The 26,121-nt window shown below is 38.6% G+C and overlaps 1 protein-coding gene across 1 annotated transcript in view; it reads right to left on the bottom strand.

Annotated features, from left to right (window-relative positions):
* Nucleotides 1-26,121, bottom strand: part of INO80 (INO80 complex subunit) — a 101,851-nt gene that overhangs the window by 64,126 nt on the left and 11,604 nt on the right. The window contains exons 7-18 of the mRNA XM_008587712.1: nt 24,726-24,779; nt 23,729-23,932; nt 19,214-19,409; nt 18,217-18,284; nt 17,063-17,272; nt 16,503-16,583; nt 15,530-15,625; nt 8,930-8,989; nt 8,389-8,531; nt 6,498-6,582; nt 5,434-5,551; nt 4,245-4,330 (exon numbers count right to left, since the gene is read on the bottom strand). Coding sequence (XP_008585934.1) covers nt 4,245-4,330; nt 5,434-5,551; nt 6,498-6,582; nt 8,389-8,531; nt 8,930-8,989; nt 15,530-15,625; nt 16,503-16,583; nt 17,063-17,272; nt 18,217-18,284; nt 19,214-19,409; nt 23,729-23,932; nt 24,726-24,779 — 1,401 coding nt within the window. The remainder of the gene's footprint in view (nt 1-4,244; nt 4,331-5,433; nt 5,552-6,497; nt 6,583-8,388; nt 8,532-8,929; nt 8,990-15,529; nt 15,626-16,502; nt 16,584-17,062; nt 17,273-18,216; nt 18,285-19,213; nt 19,410-23,728; nt 23,933-24,725; nt 24,780-26,121) is intronic.

Genomic DNA, 26,121 nt, shown 5'->3' with positions numbered 1-26,121 from the left:
TGCAGGAGCATGCTCTGCCCTGGGGGCCAGTAACCACTGTGCCTCCCCAGCCTTAAAGCTCCACAGTCACTCCAACACATGAGAGTCTACAATACCCTGATCTCTGTGGCTTGAAGCCAGGGCCCAGAAGCAGCTGTGACTCCAGTCCTGCATATCTGGGAAGCCAACCCCAGGCCAACTGAATTGCTGCACTTCCACATCCAGGGCCAGAGATCAGACAGGCAGAGCCACCACTGGAGAACCACCCTCCTTCCTCCCCTCTCCAGTTGGCTGGGTTCTTTGTGCCAGATCCCCCAACCTAAGCCCCCAATACACGTGTGCTGTGGAAAAACAGCACATGGGTCCCTACCCTAATGAACATGCCCCTGAGACCTCAGAACTAAGCGTATCTGCACCCTACAAAAAAAGCATCCAGGTGGTTTTGCCCTTGACATTTCCACCTTGCAACCTCGCCAACTACTAGAGAAGCAGCTGGCCAGGCCCCCTCTCTTCAGGCCTGCCTAGTGGCCTCACCAACCAACCACCACTCGAGAAGTATTTGGCTGGGTTTTGTCTCTACATGCCTGCCTTGTGGCCTCACCGACCACCAGAGAAGTGGCTCAAGAGCCCTGCCCTTGACAGCCCCACTCCCAGACCTCCCAGGGAAGAATGACCTCATACCTGGCCCCAAGAAGTGGTGTAGCAGACTGGCTCCACTCAGCTAAGCAAAAGCGTGCCCATGCCCCTGGCTCAGAGAAACGGCCCAGATGCTCTGACAGATCCGCCCCTGAGGAACTGAGCCATTGCAGGCCCACACATCTAAGTAAGAAGCAGCCCAGCTGACATGCCCCTGGCATGCTTGCCCCCAGTCACAGAATTATAACAGTGACCCTGACACACCACATGCTCACACCCCCAGTCTGAGAATCAATACAGCAACCCCATCACCAGTGAGCCAGATCCTGAGATGACTGACCCACAGTGTGTGTGCACTCATCCCTGGCCTGAGAACCAACCCAGCAAGCCCACCACAAACAAATGAAGACAAAAACACAATATAACAAAACCTATGGGATACAGCCAAGGCAGTATTAAGAGGAGAGTTTATAGCAATAAACACCTACATCAAAAAAATAAAAAGGGGCCGGCCTGGTGGCACACTGGAGAGTGTGCCGCTTGGGAGCACGGCGGTGCTCCCGCTGAGGGTTCGGATCCCATGTGGTGACCGGTTCCTGCTCACTGGCTGAGCGCAGCGCGGGCACAACACCGAGGGTTGCGATCCCGTTGCCGGTCCCCAGTACGGGCGTGACACCGAGGGTTGCGATCCCGTACCAGTCAGTAAAAAAGACAAAAAGGAAAATAAATAAATAAATAAAAAGACTTCAAATAAACAAAATAACAATGTACCACAAGGAACCAGAGAAGCAAGAACAAACCAAACTTAAACTAAGTACAAGAAACAAATAAAAATCAGAGCAAAAATAAATGAAATTGAGACTAAAAATACAATACAAAAGATCAAATGAAAAGTTATTTTTGAAAAGAAAAAAGAGAAAAAAAGAGAAAAGACAAATAAAATCAGAGATGCAAAAGGAGACATTAAAACTGAAAACACCAAAATACAAAGTATCATTACAGACTATTATGACCAAATGTATGGCAATAAATTGGAAAACCTAGAGGAAACGGATAAATTCCTGGACACATATGACCTACCAAGACTGAGCCAAGATGAAATAGTAAACCTAAACAGACCAATAACAGGTAAAGAGATGGAGCAATCAGTAATAAAAAGTCTCCCAACAAAGAAAAGCCCAGGACCAGATGGCTTTACTGCTGAATTCAAACTTTTAAAGAAGATCCAATGCCAATAATTCTCAAACTATTTCAAAAAATTGAAGTGGATGGAATTCCTCCAAACTCATACTACAAGGCCAGCATTATGCTGTAACCAAACCAGGCAAAGAAATAAAAAGGAAAACTACCAGCCAATATCCATGATGAACACAGATGCAAAAATCCTCAATAAAATACTAGTAAACTGAATCCAATAGCACATCAAAAAGATTATACACCACAGGGCTGGTTGGTTAGCTCAGTTGGTTAGAGTGTGGTATTGTAACAACAAAGTCAAGTGTTTGTATCAGTACACACACACACACACACACACACACACACACACACACACCCACCCACCCACCCATGATCAACTGGGATTTATTCCAGGGAAAAAGGGATGGTTCGACATGCACAAATCAATAAATGTGATACATCACATTAAAAGAATGAAAGAAAAAAAACTATGATCATCTCAATAGGTATACAAAAAACATTTAATAAAATTCAGCATCGCTTCATGATAAAAATTCTCATCTAATTAGGTAGAAGGAAAATATCTAACATAATTAAGGCTATATATGACAAACCCACAGCTAACATTGTACCGAATGGGAAAAAGCTGAAAGCTTTTCCCCTAAGAACTGGAACAAGACAAGGATGCACACTATCAACACTTTTATTTAACATAGTTCTGGAAGTGTGCTCCTGTTCTGGAGTATCCAAATTGGAAAAGAACTTAAATTGTCCCTGTTTGCTGATGACATGATTTTATGGAGACAGAAACCTTATACACTGTTGGTGGGAATGTAAATTAGTATAGCTATTATGGAAAACAGTATGGAGTTTCTCAAAAAACTACAAACAGAACCACCATATAAACCAGCAATCCTACTACTGGGTATATAGCCAAAAGAAAGGAAATCAACATGCAAAGGGATACCTGCACTCCCATGTTTATCATGTCTCTATTCACAACAGCAAAGATACGGACCCAACCTAAATGTCCTATCACTGGGTGAGTGGATAAAGAAAATGTGGTATATACACAATGGAATACCACTCAGCCATAAAAAAGAAATGCTGCCATTCACAGCAACATGGATGAGCATGGAGAAAATTATGTTAAGTAAAATAAGCCAGGCACAGAAAGAGAAATACCACCTGTTTTCACTCATATGTGGAAGCTAAAAAAGTTGATCTCCTGTACTGACCAGCCACCAAAAAAAAAAAAAAAAACTGTCATGCTCCTGGGAAATTGGCATACAGAATTATATTCCTTGTCCTCAGATATGTCAATGAATATACCTTTTATTTATTTATTTTTTGACCAGTAAGGGTATCACAACCCTCAGCACAGTGTTGGCTGCACCACACTCAGCCAGTGAGCACACCGGCCATCCCTATATAGGATCCGAACCCGCGGCCTTGGCGCTACCAGTGCCACACTCTCCCGAGTGAGCCATGGGGCCGGCCCAATGAATATACCTTTTATTTATTTATTTTTTGACCAGTAAGGGTATCACAACCCTCAGCACAGTGTTGGCTGCACCACACTCAGCCAGCGAGCACACCGGCCATCCCTATATAGGATCCGAACCCGCGGCCTTGGCGCTACCAGTGCCACACTCTCCCGAGTGAGCCATGGGGCCGGCCCAATGAATATACCTTTAAAAAATAAAATAAAATAAAAAAGATGATCTCATAGAAGTAGGGAGTAGAATAGTGGTTACTAGAGACTGGTAAGGGGAGGGGGAGGAATAGGTAGAGGGTGATCAATGGATACAAAATTGTAGACAGAAAAATAAGATCTAGTTTTCCATCGTAATATGAGACTACACTCAATAACAAATTACTGCATAATTTCAAGTAGCTAGTTAGGATTCTAAATGGTCCAAACACAAAGAAGTGACAAATGTTTGAGGAAATGGATATGCCCAGATATGATCACTACATACTGTAAAAATGTACCCAAATATCACATTGTACTCCACAAACATATATAATTATCATGGGTCAATTAAGAAAATATAAATTAAAGAGAAAAAATTTGTTCACAGACAGAAGTACATTAGAGGTTAACAGAAACTAGGGGGAAGGAATGGGACTTATTGCTTAATGGGTTCAGAGTTCATGTTTATGATGACAGAAAAGTTTTGGAAATAAAGGTGGTGGTTACACAGCATTGTGAATGTAATTAATTCCATGGAATCGTATGTTTAAAAATCTTTAAAGTGGCAAAACTTATGTTATATATATTTTACCACAATTAAAAAAAAAAGTTACCCCCCCCCCAAATAAAAATAAAGGTCTTCTTTCAATCAAACTACCTACACTTCAACTAAACATATATCGAGGACTTCTCCCTCCCCTAGAACTCTAAGTTGGTGCTTCCTGAAGCTTAAACTCATGAGGTCGTCTTTCCTTACCTTGTCAGACAATTCATTTTCCACATCTTTCTTGATTCTCCTCAGCATAAACGGCTTCAAGATCATGTGTAAGCGAGAGAGTTGATCTGAAATGCCAGGAGCCCCCGCACCCCAAATAACATATTATATTGATTTAGCACAATCAAAACAAGTACCATGCTCATCTCTCACTAAACCATTCAAACACCTTTTGGTTCAATGAAATTAGACTGGAACTTTTTCCCAAGTACAAAACAAGGAATTTTAATTTTCTATAATAGAGGATCTTCCTACAGTCAATTGGGCAAATACATTAGGCTCTACATTCACTAGAATTTACTTTTAGAGTGTTTCAGGAACACTTTATCAATAACAGGCTTCTCATCAAAAAAGGCCCTGGAAATATTTGTATTAACTTTGGCTTTTTTTTGGCAGCTGGCCAGTGCAGGCATCAAACCCTGACCTGAACCTTGCTGTTACCAGAATCACACTCTGAACAACTGAGCTAACCAGCCAACCCTGTTATCTTTTAATTCTATTTTTCCATGAAATTTCTGAAGTACCCTCATATAGGTTCAATGAAACCTATCTGGGACTCCCAGTGTTCCCCAAAAATTATCTTTCAAAAAATGTAAGCAAATGAACAACTTGTAGTATAAAATCACTTATGAACTTTTCTATTAGTTAGCAGATGTCACCTCATGTCTATGTAATAAACACTCCAGAACACTCTTAAAATTAGGCAGAAATTATTCAACAAGGTCAAAAGTATTGATAAACAATGTTAAAAATGTTCACAATAGAAATAAATCATAATATACATATGGAAAATAACAAAAATGACACTTCTAATATTTTCTGTTTACATCACAGGAAGAAAGTCTTGACCCTTACAAAAAGAATATAATTCTGATATGAATCTTTCAGGATCTATGTAGAAAATGAGGACTCTGTAAGCCTAAATGTAGTACATTATGAACTAAGCCTATTCTGCCTTGATTAGATAGTCAAGACTACAGTAGCCATCACCTAGATTAGACCTTTTTTGATTTTTTTAAACAAATATAAAGCATATAAAGAGAAAAAACTTTTTGCCCTTGATTCTTCTACATACACTGGAAGAAAAATTCTTCACATAGAAGAAAATATACAATTATGTGGTTGCCTACACTGAGAGGGAGAAAGAAAGCAAGCTCATAATAGTACTCACTCTCATCAATGGCAGACTTGTTTTCAGCGTGGCTCTCAATGTCCTTGGAAAACCATTCATTAAATTCCTCATGTGAATCAAACAACGTTGGCATAATAAAATGTAGCAGAGCCCAGAGCTGGAAAAAAAGGAAAAATGAAATAGCTGTAGGGCAACAAAATGACAGTGTGTGAGAATATATTAACATTTGCAGACAGTGAGAGAAGTTATAGGGGTGCGAGTGTATATGTGTTTGTGTGAGTGAGTGAGAAAGAGTAAATAAGTGCAAGTACATTCCTCATCAACCAACCCTAGTTCTATTACGTGTTGCCAAAAAACATGATTATTTTCAATTAACTTCAAACTAAAAGTTTACAAGTGCAATTCATGCTCAGATTTTGCAGGGAGATAATTTTAAAGATCTTATTTTTAAAAAATCCATTTCACAACTGAACACAATCTGAGGTAGTAACTTGCTACTTATAAACCTAGATCGGGGGCCAGAAAATTATAACTTGTGGGGCCAAGTCTGGTCTGTCAACTATTTTTATAAATAAAGCTTTATTGAAACATAGCCATGCCTATTCATTTATGTATCATCTATGGCTGCTTTCACATTACACGAGCAAAGTTGAGTAGCTAAAACAGTGATTATATAGCCAGCAAAAGCCTAAAATATCTATCTGGCCCTTTAGAGAAAGTTTTCTAACACCTATTCTAGATGATCACTTGTCTTTCCTAAAGAAGAATTTTATCTCCTCTCAGTGTTAAAGAAAGTTATCTTTCGGTTCTAGCATAAAAACATCTCTGCACTAGATGGCTAATATTTCCTAATGTGGTCACTATTTATTACATAAATATAAAGGAATAAAATCATTGGCCTCATGCCAGAGAATAAAATAGGAATGATGCCTAAAAGACCACTTAGGGCAAACTGTAGTCAAATTCTTCCTTTTACATGGGGACTATAATTTGTACCAAGCAGTAGCACTTTAAGAAGACATGTGAAAAGAATTCTATGCTGTGCTACAACCATTCATTTTATTTCATGAAGACATTAACCTGGAACTTTAACTTGTGCCTACCTCTGCCATGGTGTTCTGAATAGGGGTCCCCGTTAGCAAAAGCCGATTCCGACACTGGAACTGTAGGAGAATCTTCCAACGAACACTGTCCCAAAAAATGATTTACAAAATCCAAGTTAACAGAAAATCTTTCTTTAGTTACACTACTGAGACCCCATATTTCTTTCTTTTTTTTTTTTTTTTCCGTGTCCGGCAACGGATCGCAACCCTCAGCGCTGCCCCCGCACCAGACCGGGGACCGGCAACGGGATCGCAACCCTCGGCGCTGCTCCCGCGCCTCGCTCAGCCAGTGAGCGGGAACCGGTCTGTATGTGAGATCCGAACCCTCGGGCGGGAGCGCTGCCACGCTTCCCAAGCAGCGCACTTATCCAGTGCGCCACCGGGCCGGCCCGAGACCCCATATTTCTAAAAATACTTTTCAAAAAAATTCCACTCAGGGGGCCGGCCCGTGGCTCACTCGGGAGAGTGTGGTGCTGATAATACCACACGGGTTCGGATCCCATACAGGGATGGCCGGTTGGCTCACTGGGTGAGTGTGGTGCTAACAACACCAAGTCAAGGGTTAAGATCCCCTTACCGGTCATCTTTAAAAAAAAATCCACTCAGAATCAAGTACTCCACCATGTACACAATTAAAAAGTACTCAACATAGCTGAGCACTGGAAATTTCAGAGAAACTGACTTCTCTATACTGAAAACATGGTAATGAAGTTTAGAAAATATAGCCCTCAAAAAGGCAGAGTAGGATCCTTTCTGGCTTTATAAAGTCTTCTACTATCTTTGGTCAGTTTTGTTGATATAAAAAGCATTAAAGGGCCGGCCCGGTGGCGCACTGGATAGTGCGCCGCTTGGGAAGCGCAGCGGCGCTCCCGTCCGAGGGTTCGGATCCCACATACAGACCGGCTCCCGCTCACTGGCTGAGCGAGGCGCGGGGGCCACACTGAGGCTTGCGATCCCGTTGCCGGGCCCCGGGCCGGTACGGGGGCAACACTGAGGGTTGCGATCCGTTGCCGGACACGGAAAAAAGACAAAAGAAAAAAAAAAAAAAAAAAAAAAAAAAAAAAAAAAAAGCATTAAAATTATTAATCTGTGCAATTCCAGAGTGAGTTTGGAGGGAGTAATGGAGGAAGGGCAAGGGTATGAGAAGAAAATATAAAATGAGTCTTCTTTGCTCCTGGCCACAGGCATACCCTCCTTCAAAAGAGCGCAATATGAAGTAATGATCTTCAGAGGATGGAAAGCCCCATGGAAAATATCACCCTGCTAGTTGACATGAACCTCTAATAAATTCCTATGAACTCACCAAGAGTTAATAAAATACACCAAACCTGAGGTTTAATACCACTGAGTAACACTTTATAGCCAAGCACTCTTACTATTCAGTTTAGGACTTTAAAGGTACTGGACTATTTTAAACATACAACTTATAATAAAAGGATTCTTGGAGGTCTAATAACCTTCCAGGGACTGAGAGACAACCTATAAAACAGTACCTCTAAGAACTCCAGTCTAAAATAATCCCTCAGGGTTTGGATCTCCATACCAGCTAACAGCCCCAAAATAAAGTAAAATATAATAATCCCTCAAAAAAGGGCAGAGACTTCTTCCTCTACAGAAATTTTCTTTGAAGAAAAAAGACGTGTTAAAATGTCATAAGGATTGAGTAGGGAGATAAAAGTTGAGAAAAATCTTTGTATTCTAAGCATTGATATTTATCTCCCATAAAAAAATGTAAAAGGGAATTTCTGCCTTCTGGTCGGAGACCAGATCATGCCATGTTCTTAATCTCTCTGACCTTCATTTACACACACACAGACACACACACACACACACACACACACACACACATTTGGCCCAATCCATGGAATTTGGTTTCTACTACTCATGTTACCTGGAACTACTCTTGAGTGCCTGAGCCTCATCCAGTACCATGTATTGCCACTTGACCCGTTGGAAATACTTTACATCCTGCACGACCAGCTGGTAGCTGGTGATAACCACATGGAAGGGAGCATCCTGAGTGTAGAGGGTCTTCTATAAATATAAGAGAAGGGTGAAAAGAGACATATAACAATTCATAATAATGACAGATGGACTGTATTTTCTAGAGCCAAAATATTTAAGACAGTTCTAAGGAGGTGCTTTTACCATGTGGTAGGGAGATGTGCAGTAAGGTAACTGTAACTGTTTTTAAAGCAGTCACCTTTATCACGAATTATGCTAAAAACTAGTCTTCGCCTTATAATAAAAAAGAGTTCTTAATCCCAGACTTCAAGTCCTACAACAGGAAAAGAACTGTATCAGAAGAAAAGTGCACTTGCCTAGTGTCCAGAGATACATAATATATAAGATTTTATCCAAAAGAAATTATTCAAATCATCTGGAGAAATGATGACTGCACATATACATGAATGCTGTAAGCTAAAAGTTACCTGACTCCAGAACCTTCTGATGACTTTTCTATCATGAGGATTTCCCCAATATGGTAGCACCTGGAAAAAGGGCCAATACATATATTATTTTCTACTGATAATATTAAAGGTATCATCACAAATGTTATTCAGAATGATTTAAAAAGAAGCTAATGTAATGAATATAGGAGTTCCTCTTCTGCCAGTGATAGACTAAGTGGTTTGACCAATCCTCCTGCTGACCAAATAAGAACACACACATGATACATTTATCTGAAGGTATCAGAGAGCTACTGAGGCAGTGGAGAATTATGGAGCCAAGAACCAGAAAAGAAAGAAAGCCCAGAGAAGTAAGCCTAGTATGTGGTACACTTTCCCCCGATGATGCTAATTCATTCCAAAAATTCTAGTTGAGAGGGTAAGAAACTGAGCAGATTTTTTTTCAAGAGACTTAGGGCCCACAGAACGAAAACTGCAGATCAAGGAAGAGGACTCTGATAACCAGCCACATCCCTGGCTTTTAGTTGGGACTCAAAGGCTATATATTCATTACTAGTAAAGGTAAACCATAAACAGAGTTGCCTTAACATGTACTGAATCCAAGCCTCGAATTATCTCAATTCCTAACTACATTAAGAAAATTTTGGATTATTTGTGCTCCAGAAAAAAAAAAATTACTAGTGTCAAAAAACATATACAAATCTTCTCTGAAAGAAATCAGTAGTCAGAGCCCACAATTATCTTTAAAGTTTTTCTTATACAATGTCTGCTACGCAATAAAAAAATAATCAGACATAAGGAAAGACCATACCATGACTGAAAACAACATGAAAAAAAGATAACATAAACAAGCCCAGATAATGAAAATATCAGAAACAGACTTTTAAAACTGCTAATTTGTTCATGGAAGACAAGACTGAGAATCGACGGTGTACTATAAACTATGAAAGAACCAAAGAAAAATTTTAGAAAGGAAAAATAAAGTAACTAAAATTAAGAGAATTCAATGGGAGGGCTGGCCAGTTAGCTCAGTTGGTTAGAGTGTAGCGTTGATAACACTAGGGTCCAGGGTTCAATCCCTATTACTGGCCAGCTGCCAATAACTAAAAAAATTTTTAAAAGATATCAGATAACCATCATACTGACCAGTCGGCAAAAAAAGAAAAAAAATTGAATGGATGTGTTTAATGACACATGATACGCAGCTGAAAATATATTAGTGAACCAGATGATAGGCCAGAAGAAAATATCCAGACTAAAGCATGGAGAAACAAAAGAATGCAAAATTTAGCACTTTTATGTGATGTTTCTAGGTGTAGTCTTTTTTTTATTCTTATGGAGCTCACAGTGCTTCCTGAATCTGTAGCTTGATATCTTTTGTTGTTTTGAAAAATTTCAGCCAGATGGAAGCACAAATATGCAGGAAGAAATGAAGATCACTGAAAACAGTGAATATGTAAGTAATATGAATAAATCTAAATAAATATAAAATGCATAAATAATAAAATGTCTCATGGGTTTAAAATATAAAAATATACAAAATCAATAGTGTTTAAGTCGAGAAGGGGAGATATAGTTACAGTACATGAAGGTCCTTGTACTATTTAGAAAGTATTAACGGTATTAATTTGTATTATTTTTTAAAAAGTCAAGGACACATGTGGTAATCTCCAGGTTATCTACTAAAGAATAAACTGAATATATCATCAGCAAGCTAAGAGGAGGGAAAAAAGTATAAAATATAATCAATCCAAAAGGACACAAAAAAGGAGAGAAAAAGGAAAATTAAACAGGTGAAACAAGGGCCGAGCCCATAGCGCACTTGGGAGGGTGCGGCGCTGGGAGTGCAGTAGCGCTCCCGCCGTGGGTTCGGATCCTATATAGGGATGACTGGTGTGCTCACAGCGCTCACTGGCTGAGGGAGGGTGCGGCGCTGGGAGTGCAGTAGCGCTCCCGCCGTGGGTTCGGATCCTATATAGGGATGACTGGTGTGCTCACAGCGCTCACTGGCTGAGTGCGGTGCGGCCGGTCTCAAAAAAGACAAAAACAGAACAAAACAAACAAAAAAAACCAGGTGAAACAAGTAGAGAACAATCAAGGCAGTAGAATTAAACTCAATACATTGATAATTACATTAACAGCACAAATATTCCAAATAAAAGGCAAGAAATACACCTTAAATAATAGAAAATGGTTAAAAGTAAAATGAAGAAAAGACACCATGTAAAAATAATTTAAGAATAAGCCAGTCTATCGATATAATATCAGAAAAAATAAATTTAGTCAAAAAGTCTTAAAGAATGGAATTTCAGGGCCAGCCTGTGGCTCACTCGGGAGAGTGCGGTGCTGATAACACCAAGGCCACGGGTTCGGATCCCATATAGGGATGGCTGGCTTGCTCACTGGTTGAGCGTGGTGCTGACAACACCAAGTCAAGGGTTAAGATCCCCTTACCGGTCATCTTTAAAAAAAAAAAAAAAGAATGGAATTTCATAATAATAAGCGCTTCAGTTCACCAGTAATATAAAATAGTCATGTGTCACAAAGTTTTGGTCAACAACAGATCACATATGTAACAGTGGCCCCATAAGATTATAATGCAGCTGAAAAATTCCTACTGCTTAGTGACAATAACGTCGTAGCGCAACACATTACTCATATGTTTGTGGTGATGGCTGATATAAAGAAGCCTACAGCAAAATATGCCGAGAAGGAGTGCCTAGCTTATCCACCAGGTGACCCTCCCAAAGGAGTGAAAGCCAAGCATTTGATAACATTCCCTCAGACCCCAAGTGAAAAGTTGCTGTCTAATTAGATTTCTTGCACTTTTAAATGATTCCCACCCATCCTCATAGCAAAATAAAAGTTAATAACAGTTAATTAATAATCACTGAGTGCTTGCTGAATATCAGACACCTCTACCTGTAATTTAATTTTCATAATTTTGTGTACATAGTATTATTCCAATCCCTACTTAATAGATGAGAAAAGCAAGGCACAGAGAGACTTAGTAACATACTTAGAGGACCCACGCTCATGCAACTATGGCCAATTTAGATGACAGGAAAATTAATTTCTATTCCCTTTCATAATTCACTTTTCACACCACAAAGCCTAATGATGCATATCTCAGAACATATCCGCATCATTAGACAACACATGATTGTAATTATAAGTTATAAATTGAGTCTCACAGACTCAAAATGTATGAAGCAAAAATGGACAGAAGAACAGAGAAATGGACAAATCCATAATCATGGTAAATTTCAACATACCTGTCTCAGTGATAAAACAGGCAGACAATAACAAATCAGTCAAGACACAGAAGAGCCAAACAAGTTAAGAAAATTGACCTAATCAACATATATAGAACACTGTGCTCAACTATTGTGAATACTTACAATTTTCAAACACACAAGACATATAAAAACTGACCATATGCTGGGCCATAAAGGCAAAGTTCAACAAATTTCAAAGGATTAAAATCATAAAAAGCATGTTCTCTTACAGTCAACTTAAGCTATAAGTTAATAACAAAAAAGATACTTAGAAAATCCTTACTTGTTTGAAAATTAAGGACTATCCTTTTAAATAACATATGGTTCAAAGAAGAACTTGCAGTGGAAGTTAGAGATTTTGAACTGAAAGACAAATGAATATGTGACAAATCAAACCTTTGGATGGCTTAGAAAGCAATTAATACCCTTAAATGTGCATATTTAAAAACCTGAAAATCAACAATCTAAACTCTAGCTAAAGACATTAGAAAAAAGTTTACAAAGAAAGTTCAAAAGAATAATAAAGATAGAGAAGAAATAAATAAGAAACATATAGAATAACCAATTTAGGTACAAAAAATGGCACAATAACTATTTTTTTTTAAAGTGTAAATCACATTTCATGGGGAAAAGAAGGACATCAGGAAAAAAAAGGAGGAAGTTAGAAGCACTGACCATAATGGAAATATAGAGAATATTACCAGACACCTGCCAAATAAAATGAACTTTCAGACATTGTAATTGTAGCATATAATCTAAGTATCTTAGAATATAATTTAATTATACATTTGATCAGAGTCTACAGCTAAGGACGGTTCTGTAGGAAAGTGAACACATTTCTGACAATCTAAAAGAGTAATGGTAATAGAAACAATGAAACAACTACAGCAGGAGTCAGCAAAACTTTTCTGGAAATAGTCTAGGCTCTGCAGCCCATACGGTCTCTGTCACAACTCTACTATGCTGTTGTAGGACACATGAAGCCATAAAAAATACATAAACAAAAGAGTATGGCCTGTGTTCTAATACATATGAATTTGAATTTCATATGTCATGTGTTACAAAATAATATCCTTTTTCTTTATCAACAATTTAAAAATATACAAACTATTCTTAACTCACAGCCCATATAAAGACAGGTGGTAGGTTCCTCAAGAAGTAGAATTACCATATGACCAAGCAATTCCACTCACAGATATACACCCAAAAGAAGGGAATACAAGACAGGTGCTCAAACAAAAATCTGCACACGAATGCTCCTTGCTGCAGTATACACAATAGCTAAAAGGGCAAGCAACCCAAATATCCACCAACAGATGAATGGATAAACAAAAAGTGATATATACGTACAACGGAATATTATTCAGCCACAAAAAGGAACAAGGCACTGATACATGCTACAACATAGGTGAGTGTTCAAAAGTTTATACTAAATGAAAAAAGCCACACATTGTATGATCCCCTTTCTATGAAATATCCAGAATAAGCAAATCCAAAAGAAAAAGCAGATTTATGGTTGTTAGCACCAGGAAGGAGAAGAGAAGTGACTGCTTCACAGGTACAAGATTTCTGTTTGGGAGGATAAAAAAGTTCCAGAGCTAGATAGCAGTTATGGTTGCACAATACTATGAACTTAATGCTACTAAGCTGTACACTTTTAAATGGTTAAAATGATAAATTTTATGTTATATGCATTTTATCACAATAAAAAAAATTAGGACAATAGGGAAAAAAAAATCAAGGAGGTGGTAACTGGAATTGACCCACAGGCTATATTTTATTGGCCCCTAATCTAGAGCATCAAAAAAAAAGCTCAACATTTAAATGAAAGCTCAGTTTCAGCCACAAGTTTAAAGTCAAAGCAGAGTTATCAATGACATAAGTAGTACCACATTGCCATCTATTGGCCAGTGGAGGAGCTACTAAAAACTTGTGGTTTGGTGGAAATTTTTAAGAATTTTCATTTTTCAACATCCTAATTGTTCAACATGTACTAAACATTATATGGGGAAAAAAAGCAAAAAAAGTGATCTCTATATCCCATATAACAAAATTTCAAGAGAAAATATTCAACAAGTTGCCTTCAAATGACATAGTCTTCTCCATAGAGAGCTGAAAATGAGTCAGCCAAGTTAAAAGCTATATACTTAAAGTGACCTGTAAACATTTTCTATTTCTACAGTTCAGCCACTAAGGTGGGACCATAGCCATACAGCTGCCCCAATGTGGGAAATCCCAGATATGTTCTATTCCTTACAAGGCATAAGCCAAAAAATAGCTGCCTCTCACCTCCATCCTACATGGCCCTTTAAAAACTGCATGTAACCCTTGACTATTACAGAGACCCCAAATCATACAGATTTTGTCAACAATTCTTGATACACAATCTCCACAAAATCCTCCTTTCCATGCAACCTCATTATCATTTTATCCTTTTAGGGACAGAACACATATTTAACTCATTTTCCACCCTTTTAAATTACAAATAATGTAATAAATCCTACCTATTCTTTCTTACACCCTTCTAACATAACTAAACCCCTATTTAAATATTGTCCATGTCTTACCCAACTCGATGCAACATACTTCCCTACTGATCGCTTCCTACCTCAACTTCAATTCTTTTCACCTAGAGTAGTTAAGCCAACTTTCACATTTTTTTTTTTTCCCGTGTCCAGCAACGGATCGCAACCCTCAGTGTCGCGCCCGTACCGGACCGGGACCGGCAACGGGATCGCAACCCTCGGTGCTGCGCCCGCACCTCGCCCAGCCAGTGAGCGGAACCGGTCTGTATGTGGGATCCGAACCCTTGGCAGGAGCGCCGCCGTGCTCCCAAGCGGCGCACTGTAGCAGTGCGCCACCAGGCCGTCCCGAACTTTCACATTTTTTAACCTTAGATATTATAAGCTGGACCAAGACTAATGATGTGGCTTTGGAGTATTAATGGGTCATTTATGAATAGATTTGGAGTAGGCATGGGGGGCAATGTCATAAATTACAGGATATGTGTCCTGATGATACGATCTGTCAAAACCTATGTTGAACCAAACAAGGTAGGTATTGTCTACTACGGCAGTTTGACCAGGAGTGTCAATTCATGTGGCTAAATGCAGTAAATCACTCAAATTGGACTGTGGCTTTCCCACTTATTAAATATAAAGATGTTATATGCTCTCTTATTGCTCTCATCAGTAACTTTCATAGGGAATATATGCAAGGAATTCTGGAAACAATGTAAAAAATTTAAAACTGTTGTGAGTAATTAAATTAGTAAGGCAGCAAAAGAAGAGTCAGAAAGCTTATTTTAAAGAGCAACAGGTTTTTCTGTTGGATTAATTTTTACCTTAAACTTAGGAACAAATCTAGTAAACTCCTGGTGCCAATTGTTAAGTGTAGAAGCAGGTGAAATTATTAAGAAAGGTCCCCAAATGTTCTCTCTCTGCAACAGAAAAACTGGGTCAGCCAACTGCAGGAAAACTGAAGATATTTAATTCAAAATTATAATTAATTAATGACAAGCAGTTTAAGACTAGGAAATACATTATAACAAGAGAAATGGTGCCTATTTTCCAAATCTGCACATTCAATAATAATATCCTGGGTTAATAGTAATAACATAGGCAAGGACACACTTTGAGAAAAAATACCAAGCAATCACTCCTTCTTCTGACTATTTATAGGTCCTAATTTATATCATTCACAAATCATTTACAAAATACTGACTTGTATGTGCTGTTTTCTCCTATACTAGATTATCATCACAATTTTACTATTATTTAATAGTTAATATTAATAAAGCTTTTGCTTTTTTCAAAATGTTTTTACACATATTTTCTCATTTAATTCTCACAAAATTCTTATAAGGTAGATATTATGCCCACTTTATAGAAGAGGAAACTAAGACTCAGAGAGTTAAAGTGAAGTCAGTTCAAAAGACATTAAGTGAATTGCCCAAGTTTACACTGCTAGTAAGGGTAGAGTTGAGATGTGAATCCAGGTCTTCTAACTACAGTGCCCTTGGCACTATACTGGTGGTACTCAATGGCAGGTGGAGGGGAGTATTTCAAACCACATGCTCAAAAACTGTCCTAGCCTTCTTGAAAAGCAAAACATTACACCATACTGTCCCCTTGTAAAGGCCTTGATGGCAAGGATCAAGGCCTCAGCCAGCTGCTGAAAAAAAAAGAAAAGAAAAGGATCAAGTCCTACTGTCTTGGTATGCTACAGAGCCTAGCATAGTGCTTTGTAAGTGGCTGATTCTCAGTAGAAAATGACCCGAAATTCTGGAGAGAGGAAAATAGAGTGCATCTACCCACCTCAGCAAGATGGGCAAGGAGGGCAATGCTCTGTACTGTTTTACCAAGGCCCATTTCATCAGCAAGAATGCCATTAATACCCTGCGGGGAAAAAAAACACATGGTCAACACATCCTGCATTTCATCACATAGGGTTCAACCTACCACCAAAAAGAACTAAACAAGATGACAAACTTGTTCAAACAAAAATGACTAGAGATACTCAGCCTCAGCACTATTACCCACTGCTATAATAATTCCTTTGGCCAACACTACAGCTACAACTGTGAATCATGATATACGTGACCAACAGGCCAAGGCAAATTCTTTAACCCAAGCAATAAAAGCAAACAGGTTTACCGAGACCATCTAAGACAAACTATACTATATACATGATACAAATATTCTCCAGTAGAATCTCCAGGTTTGAAATACAGAGACATCTTTTCTGCCTTTTGTCAAAGGATAAAGCTTTTTAAAGGGCTGAAATTATCTTGGACTCATTTCACAATTACATTGAACCAATGACCTTTGAAAAACATAATAAACAAGAGAATGGGTATAACAGTTCTAAAATTCACCTGTTCATAGAGATTAGCCAACCAATTCATGCCTTTCAGCTGATAACCTTTCAATTTGCCATTAAAAATTGTGGGCTGTGGAATATCCTCACCAGCCCGGATAGATGGGTTTGCCAGGCTGTAACTCTCCCCAAACCCAGTGCCAGATTTGTTTGCTGCCCGTAGGGCAGCTGCTCGACTTTCTTTTGCATCTTCATCGAATGACCTTGTCTGGGAAATTGATAAATAGGAGAAAAATAAGAGGAAAAAAATATTAAATGCAAATAAAGTTCACAGTAACAATATATCTACCCTATGTTAAGAAAAATAATTAGAGCAAAATTTCTGATAATATAACCTGATAATGTACTGTAATGTATATATAATATATATAAAGCATAATATATTAAAGTATATTATTAATATTAATTAATATAACAATCATATCAAGCATACAATGTTTTTGATGGACATATGCTAAACCACATCACAACATTACTAACTTCATCAAGGAATTTGTTAAGGATCTGATATAAAATTTATTTGACTGGATGGGGATGGTGAAAGGAAAGTTACACTCATGTCTCCTTGACTTGGACCCTGCCAAAGTTACACAGAGGCTCCTATTAGGTGTATTAAAATCGCATTTTCTTTTACTCAATTCAACCTAACTATGGTTTCCTTCTGATTTTATTAAACTTCACTATATCACGGATAACAGAGAGCAGGTTATTATTAAAGTGAAAGAAGGCACTAACTTAGTTTCTCAAGTCATGATATGGCTTTCTTAACAAGCCAAGAGTGTGGTCTTTTTCACTAAACAACCATGATGCATTTCATACTGTATTACCCATGATCACTCAAGAGAACAACAACAAAAAAGCAAATTGTTATAATTTCAATCAATAGACTCCTGAAGCTTTGACAACTGAATGCTCATTTTTCTGCCCTTTTTCAAGTATTCCTACTATTCTAAAGTAAATGGCGACACAACCCCCATCCCACACACACACACACACACACACACACACACACACACACACACACACACACACGGTGGCCAATGCTTTTAATGCAAAGTGTTGACTAGAACTAGAGGAAGACCACCTAAGGTAAAAGATCACGGGTTATTTCCAGGACCAATTATTATATGCCTTTTCATTTTAAAGACTCACCCGAGCTTGGTGAATATGATATGCATTTTCAGCATTCTTCAGGGCCTGGGCTTTGAAATGGTTACTATCTGAAAAAGAAAACTTGTATATATTATCACAAACTTCTTCAAAGATGCAATTCACACCAACACATGTGGATCCCTAAATCTCTATTCTACTTATCCCTAGGCTCATGGAGGGTGAGGGAGATGGGAGGCTAAATTCTTTGACAGAGTTAAGGAGCTGGAAGCATAATGGAGACAGAGGGCTGCCATAGTCTCCAGTAGCCAAAGCCAGCTCACTAAAACCACCAGGGGACTGAGGTCCACTGTCTCTTAGTTCCTGGGGTTTCTTCTACAAAGTGATGCCAACAGCCAGGACAAGCAAGACAATAAGGATTCAAAATTTTAATGTGTTTATGATGGATGGAACTATTTATTTTGTATTTTATCTTTCTTTTTAATTACTTTTTGGGTGAAACTATTTAAACAGAATACAGATATGTATAACCTACAAGATGCTCTGAAGCACTCACATTCTCTTTTATTTCTAGCTCAACATGATCTTGATCATTATTCCTGTGAAATTCCTCTCAAACTTCAACTAATTCCTCCCTCCCCTTGTGATCACAGAAATGCCAACACTGAGCAGTCTTTCTCATGCTTGTATCACCAAGAATCTTGTTTATATGAGAGATGATTTTCTCTGCTGAGACATGTTCACTGAATTCTGTTTCAATACCTTCTATTTCTACTAATAAATCACAACATATAAAATATTCCCAAAGATGAAAGATCATATAACCATACGCTTTCCTTTTCAAATTCTTTAACAAGTTATTATATAGGCTTCTATTATACAAAAACACACTTTCCCTATTCCAATACAATAAATCCTCCTTTTTGATCAATATTACCTACAAATCAAGTCAAAACTTGCAAGAATCAATAATGTATATAACCTTAGATATGAAAAATGGAGGGTACCCACTTCCTCTAACTCCTGATTCAAGACTCACCATAATCGTCCTGTGTGATGTTAACTACCACTCCTCCACCAATGTCAATTTGTCTTTGGGTAGAACTGTCTTCCAGTTTCCTTAAGATTTCTTCCTGGATCCCATCATGACCCATGTCTCGTTTGCGACTCATGAAATGGGCATACAATTCTGTCTGAGTGATTAAGAAGTTGAGTTTTCGCTGTTGCCTCTTGGCCTAAAGAGGGAGAAAAGTTGAAAGTGAAAATAGAGCCAAATTATAAATTACATCTAAGAGGCAGTCAACAGAATTCACCAAACCTTTAAACAGTCTGCATGCAGTTCCTTTACAAATCTTTTACCTTTAAAAAAAGGTAAAAGTTGCTAATAAACAATTTTATTTTAGTCAAGTCAGTGGTACTAAAAGCAAGGAATAATTTTCATTTATAATCAAGTAATAATCTAAATTTTGCCCTCCTTTACAATATGAAATCTTTTCTCCATTAGGCTTCTGTCTAAAATGTTTCTTTGGTGTATAAGATTTCTATACTGGCACTGAGACATCAACTAAATTGAAACAACATATTCTATTTTATTACCTGGATAGTAGATACATGTGTATACCTTTTATTATTTTAAAAAATATAAACATGTCAAAACTCTTCTGTTTTATCACCAAAAGTCAAAATAAGTGACAAGGAGCTATAAATTATTCTGATAGTCAATGCGGCAGGTATGTGAGAATAAGAGGTCAATCCAAAGAAGAAAGCACTTCCAAAAACAATCTATAATTCACTTGCGATAATGATAGCTACAAAACATGAATATAGACCAAATATGCACATGCTCATGTAGGTGCAAATATACACTTTTTTTAAATGTGAGAAAGCTTAATTAAAGGTGCTTCTGGGAGCTGGCCTGATAGCTCAGTTAGAGCACAGCCTTGTAATACCAAGGTCATAGTTCGGATCCCCATACCAGCCAGATATCAAAAAAAAAAAAAGGTGCTTCTGAAATAACCTGATAAGGAAAATAATCATTATGTCAATAAATAAAATCATTCTTAAGACAGACCAAAAAATGAGTAAACAAATAATCCAAAAGACCAAATTATATGGAATATAGCCCACAACATAAACACCAGAGTCATTATTTTGAATAACTATTTTATAATAAAATTCATATGAAGTATACTTGACTTATCCTTGATCCATCTCCCTGAAAGAAAAACAATAAAACAAGGAACATGGCAAAGAAAGAACAAAAGTTCCAAAGTATACTTTATGAAACACTACATAAAATTATCCTTCCTCTTTAAGGCTTTATAGCATGTGAGCCAGATTCAAATTAGAAAAAAATTGGGGGGAAAGAATTTAAGAGAAAATTAAGGTTACTCTCTCTTCATGGATGTTCATGTTCCAAAGCTAAAGTGCAATAAAGACAACCTTTTTAAACTAAAACAGTTAAGAAAAAGAATAACATCTTTCATCTTAAAGAAGCTAATGACCATATGTTTAAATGAACAAAGTCAATTAAAGGAATAATAAAAATACATCAGAAAGTTTTATTTCAAACATTCTGAGAAAGACACATAAGTCAACATGACCACTGATGAAACTCCTATCAGATTATCTATAATAGGTTAGAGAATCTAGATCTCACAAGCCTAGATTATAAACCAAGCTGCTTGTAAAACTGCAAGACTAGGATGGGCCCACGGGCCTCAGCCCTGCCCCTGCCCACAACCAGGCAATCAACTGAGCCAGCCGCCCGGCATACTAAGACAGAAGCCAAGGGCTGGGCCAGCCCTGCCCTGCCCCCCACCCCTCAAGTACATATCAGCCATGTGTGTTTCTTTGGGGTGTGTGACTTATCTGCTCATGTCTTCCACCAAATTTCTGCTTTTATTTTATTTTTTAAAAGATGACTGGTAAGGGGATCTTAACCCTTGACTTGGTGTTGTCAGCATGATGCTCTCCCAAGTGAGCCATGGGCCGGACCTCTAAATCATTTTTAAAATTTCTTTTTGCATTAAAGATGTTAATCTTTGAGTGTTAAATTTGTTCCTTATCAACTGACTTTAAATTTAATTTGTGATGTTTTCCTTCATTTGTCTGTTGAGAAAATAATTTTCTACCTAATATTTTTTAAAAAACCCAAAATTTCAAGACTAACTCTCAAATGCCTCTAAACTCAGTGAGCTAAGAATTCCCAACAGCATCAAATGTTTACTAACTCAATAATACAATTATCTTGCACGTAAATATAAAAATTACCAAGAGAACTTAAGAAAACTGGAGAAAATCCATATTCATCCTCAAAGCCATGATAAAAAAAAGAGAAGATCAAGAGCTCAGAAGAGAGGCTTCTGGTCAAGATGGCAGAATAGACGGTCACCAGCATCACTCTTTCCCACAAATTAACCAATTTACAACTATTAAAAAGCAACGAGAGCCAAGCTGGGGATGCTAGAGATCAAGGGAAGAGGACGAGAGACCTACAGAGTGCATGAAGGCAGAAGCCACAATGAAAGAAAGAAAGAACCACTCCAACTGTTTCGAGCCCTGGCCACTTCAAGGCTGGAGCTAGTGAGCACACGGACCAGAACCTGGCAAAAGCTGCAGCTGTGCCCTTCAGATGAAGTTGCTTGGAGGCTGCAGGGGAGAAGAGGGCCTTGGTGGCCCCCAGGCCAGCAAGACTACTAACAGGATTCCGTGAACTCACAAAGGAATGAGGAGCCACAACAATGGAAAAAAAGGAGCCACTCAGAGGCCAGTGAGTCATTACATGGGATTGGTGCATGGGCCTCCCCATGGGAAGTGTTTGGAACGTGGGCAGTGGGCCTGAGGGTGCCCCAGGGGAACACTGGGGAGCACAGCAAGGACAGCTGATCTGCCTCCCAAACAGTGTATGACCATTGAGTAGAGACTGGTCAGGAATACAGAACTGAAAGAGGTGCAGTTTGCTGAAAAGACTCAGGCCCAGACCAAGTTTCTACACAACCCAGGTGTACCAGATCTCACGAGAGCCAGAAGTACCTATGAAGTCAACCATTAAAACCTGAGCTGAACAAAAAGCCTTCCCTAGAGAATCAGCAGGAAAGCAACAATTTTGCTCAACCACAGAGCTCAAGTGCTGGTCCCTACAGGAAGTTGCCCCACTTTAAAAGTAAGCAAAGGACAACAAATTAGTTCCAGTGCAGAGTTTAAGTGGTAGGAACAGCAAATAATTCAACACAGAACTGGAAGAAAAAACAAAATACCCACACGCTAGAGACAAAGTTTGATATTAACTAGTAAAGGTCTCACATCACCAAAGAACACCTATAAAACCTAGAAGGACCAGAAATCCCCAGGGCTACCAAGCCAGGGATGGGGGAGGGCCAAAGGGCCAAGGGCCTCAGCCATGACCCCCAACACCTGCAACCAGCCCAGTGACAACCATTGAGACACCCCAAGAAGTGCCCCAGGCTCTCCCGAGCTGAGGTGGTGGCGGGTCGAGGGCCTCCACCTCACCCCCGACACCCACAACCAGCCCCGTAATGAACAAGACACCGCTGGAAGCCCCCCTGTCTCCCATGCAGGAATGAGGGGTGCCACAGGCCTCAACCCCGCCCCTCCTCTCTCCTCCTTCTCCCACCCTATTTCCTTCCCCCCTCCCCACTCCCCCAACAACTGCCCATGTAAAAAAAAAATATTAATAAGTAGACTTAAAAAAAAAGAAAAAAGGAAAAAAAAAAGCTCAGAAGAGGCAACAAAGCTACTGTAAGTACTATAGCAGTACCTATACCTGAAAGAAAACATCATCCAATCCATTGATTCCCTTCTTTCTCCAAACCTCAACTTTCTTTCCATTCATCTCAACAGGTTTACCACTGGCCACACAATGACTTCGTTCTCTTATTCTCTTCTCTTGCTTCCCTGAACAATATACACAGCTTAGTTCAACTGACATCAAGTTTAGCAATAGTACTGGCTGCAAGTTAAAACAGTAAAGTAGGTGGGGTTGGGTCTCAGAAAACTGACTAATTGTCAACTGTCCCTATCTAGTCCTAAATTTTGGTAGCCTTGATCGTCCAACAAACTTAAATTCTAGCCAGCACCTGGAAACAAACCAAGACAAACTATAAGCTGCTTTCTTATTCTTTTGCTCATTCCTTCTTTGTTGCTGTTGTTGTTCCTCTGGAGATATACAGAGGAATAAGGCTGTACAGAATAAAGGAAAACGGCATAGAAGAAATGAGGCAAAGGCCTTTTGGGGGAGGGCCTTACTGAAAGAATAAAAACAGAATTGGTTTACTGGACTAAAATCACTATCCTTAAAGTTATGTCTTTAAACAAATTTTTGATGGTTTCACTGGTTAGATATAAAATTTTCTTTGTTTTGGCAGCTGGCCAGTATAGAGATCAAACCCTTGACCATGGTGTTATAACACCCTGCCCTAACCAACTGAGCTAACTGGCCAGCCCCTCTGATGTAAAATTTTCAAAGTGTAAAGCTACCTCTTGATATGGGAGTAGTAATGAAGGTTTTCACAATTTTATTCTTTAGCCCTACCTCCCGCATTTCCTCATCCAACTTCCGCTGCTCCAAAGCTTCCTTCTCTGCACGCTTGCGGTGCTCCTTCTCCACCTTCTCATATTTCTTCCAGTACAGAAGCATCTCCTTGGTGAGGCGACGGGCACGAGGCAAGGTCTCCTTACAGTTCTTCTGGGCCTGCAAGGCAGCTCGACGCACCTCCTTCATGCACTGGTGGGCAAGCTGCAAACAACAACATTATCACAAGGGAAGACCCAATACCAGGGGCCCTGTACTCTAAATCACATCATTCCTCAATCTGTTCAGTACAAACAGTCCCCTATGGCCACATCTTTCTCCCCAACCTGATTAATGTCCCTGTATAGCACTATGATCAAGGCCCAGACAGTGAGGTAGTATCAGATGTATGAAATCTACTCACATCTATCACCTAAGAAGATAAAACAAAGAATAATGATTAAGAGGGACCTGAGATGTGCTGGGAAGTTACAAACTGCTATCACACATAATAATAATAGCTATTGTTCCTTATTATATGTTAGGTACCATTTTAAGCTTAACATGTATTAAACTAGTTTATTCACAAAAACCCTATAAAGTTAGTATTCTTATCATCCCCATTTTACAGATGAGGAAACAGAGAGTTTGAATGACTAACCCAGAAAACACAACTACTATCCTCACAACTCTCAAAGGAAGTTGTGTTACTTCCCTTTAAGGGAAGGATTCACATCATCATTTCTTAGATAAAGAGATGGAGCACAAGAAGATTCCATGATCTGCCCAAGGAATTAGAGTGGGGTCTGGTCTTATCCAAACACATTCAAATGCCAGAAATGTGACAAAGAACAATTTTATTTATTTAAACAGACTGAAAACATTTAGAAACTCTCTCAGGTACTATTAGATTAATGATCAACAGCTCACAACAAACAAGAGTGGTTAGAATGGATCGAAAGAACAAGAACATATTCTAGCAAAACATGAAATGGAAAATACAAAACTACAATTTTACCTTTCGGCTATTGGTGAGAAACAGGTTACGAGCCGAAGCTTTCTGCTTGTTGGCCTAAAATATTTAAAAATACTATTTCATTTAGGATTCATTTCTGAAATCAGATTATGTAGATTGATAGTATCTTTTATTCAATTCCTGGAGGGTTAGAAAATAAAATGTCAAGCCAAGTGTATGCAAGATACATTACTTCTAAAAGTCATCCAACCAAGGTCAGGGGTTTGGATCCCTTCACCAGCTAGCCACCAAAAAATAAAATAAAATAAATAAATAAAAGTCATCCAGATGTACTGTCTCCACATCATACATAAAACTACTAAAGAAGCATTAAGAAGAATAAGCTAGTGTTGCAGCTGTCTTAGAGTCTACTGTATACTTTTGGAAAGAATTTAAGTTATATATGAAGTTTGAAGTGCACTACGAAAATGTAACGTACCCAAACCTTAGCCCCACCCTGATTTAAAACACGTTGCCTTCCAGGGCCAATCTGCAAATCTGAGAGAGCAGAGTACAAAGACACGGGAATCATTAGGAAAAAGGTAAATTAGCCTCCCAGTTTGTGATTCTAGCCCCATCTCCAGCTGGGGAAAGTCTGCTGTCACTATTACTCAATTTCTGCCACCACTTAAGCCTCATCTCCAATAAAAATTCCAAGGCAGACTTAACACAAGATGATTCAAGAAGCCCACAACCCAGTCTCCAGCTCTTCATGTCCTCCACTCCAGCTTTAAAAAAAAACCCTTGATGAAGAAACATGACTTCCCGCCATGTCCATCTGACATGGGAAAAGACACAGAAGAGGCAGAGCTGAGTAGATCTCTATTAAAGAGCCTTCTCCTTGAGTTGGAAGAAACAATGAGTGCAATGTTACACAGGGGGCTCCCACCTCAGACTGTCTGCTTCAGGGAATTTTTGAAGTCTTTTATCAAAAACTTCCTTTTACTAATTCTTATGTAGCTACTGCCACTTTAAAACCAAGATCCTCAAATATTCCCACTGAAAAGTCATTCCCTATCATTGGAAAGGCATCATCTAAGCCTCTTCATCAAATATTAAAAGCAGGTTTTCCCATAACTTTCCCATCAAGAATGATCATACATAAACTATCTCTACAGAAATACTTATTAACTGCTATGGGAAAAAACAGTAATTTTACAGTAACAAAGCACTACCATACCAAGGGATCAAAGCTAATATTATCAGTATCTGTGCCACCTGATGTGATAAACTAAGAAAGACGTGTCATTCCTGTGGTGATCCTGCCAAAGATGTATAACCCAAATTTAATCATGAGGAAACATTAGACAAACCTAAGTTCAGAAACATTCTACAAAATAATAGGCCTAAAACTCTTTAAAAATAACAATGCATGAATGACAAAAGCTGAGGAATTATT

Source organism: Galeopterus variegatus, unplaced genomic scaffold (genome assembly GCF_000696425.1).
Source record: "Galeopterus variegatus unplaced genomic scaffold, G_variegatus-3.0.2 Scaffold119, whole genome shotgun sequence".
NCBI lineage: Eukaryota > Metazoa > Chordata > Mammalia > Dermoptera > Cynocephalidae > Galeopterus > Galeopterus variegatus.
Note: the sequence above shows the minus strand (reverse complement) of the source record. Positions and strands in the feature narration are given on the sequence as shown.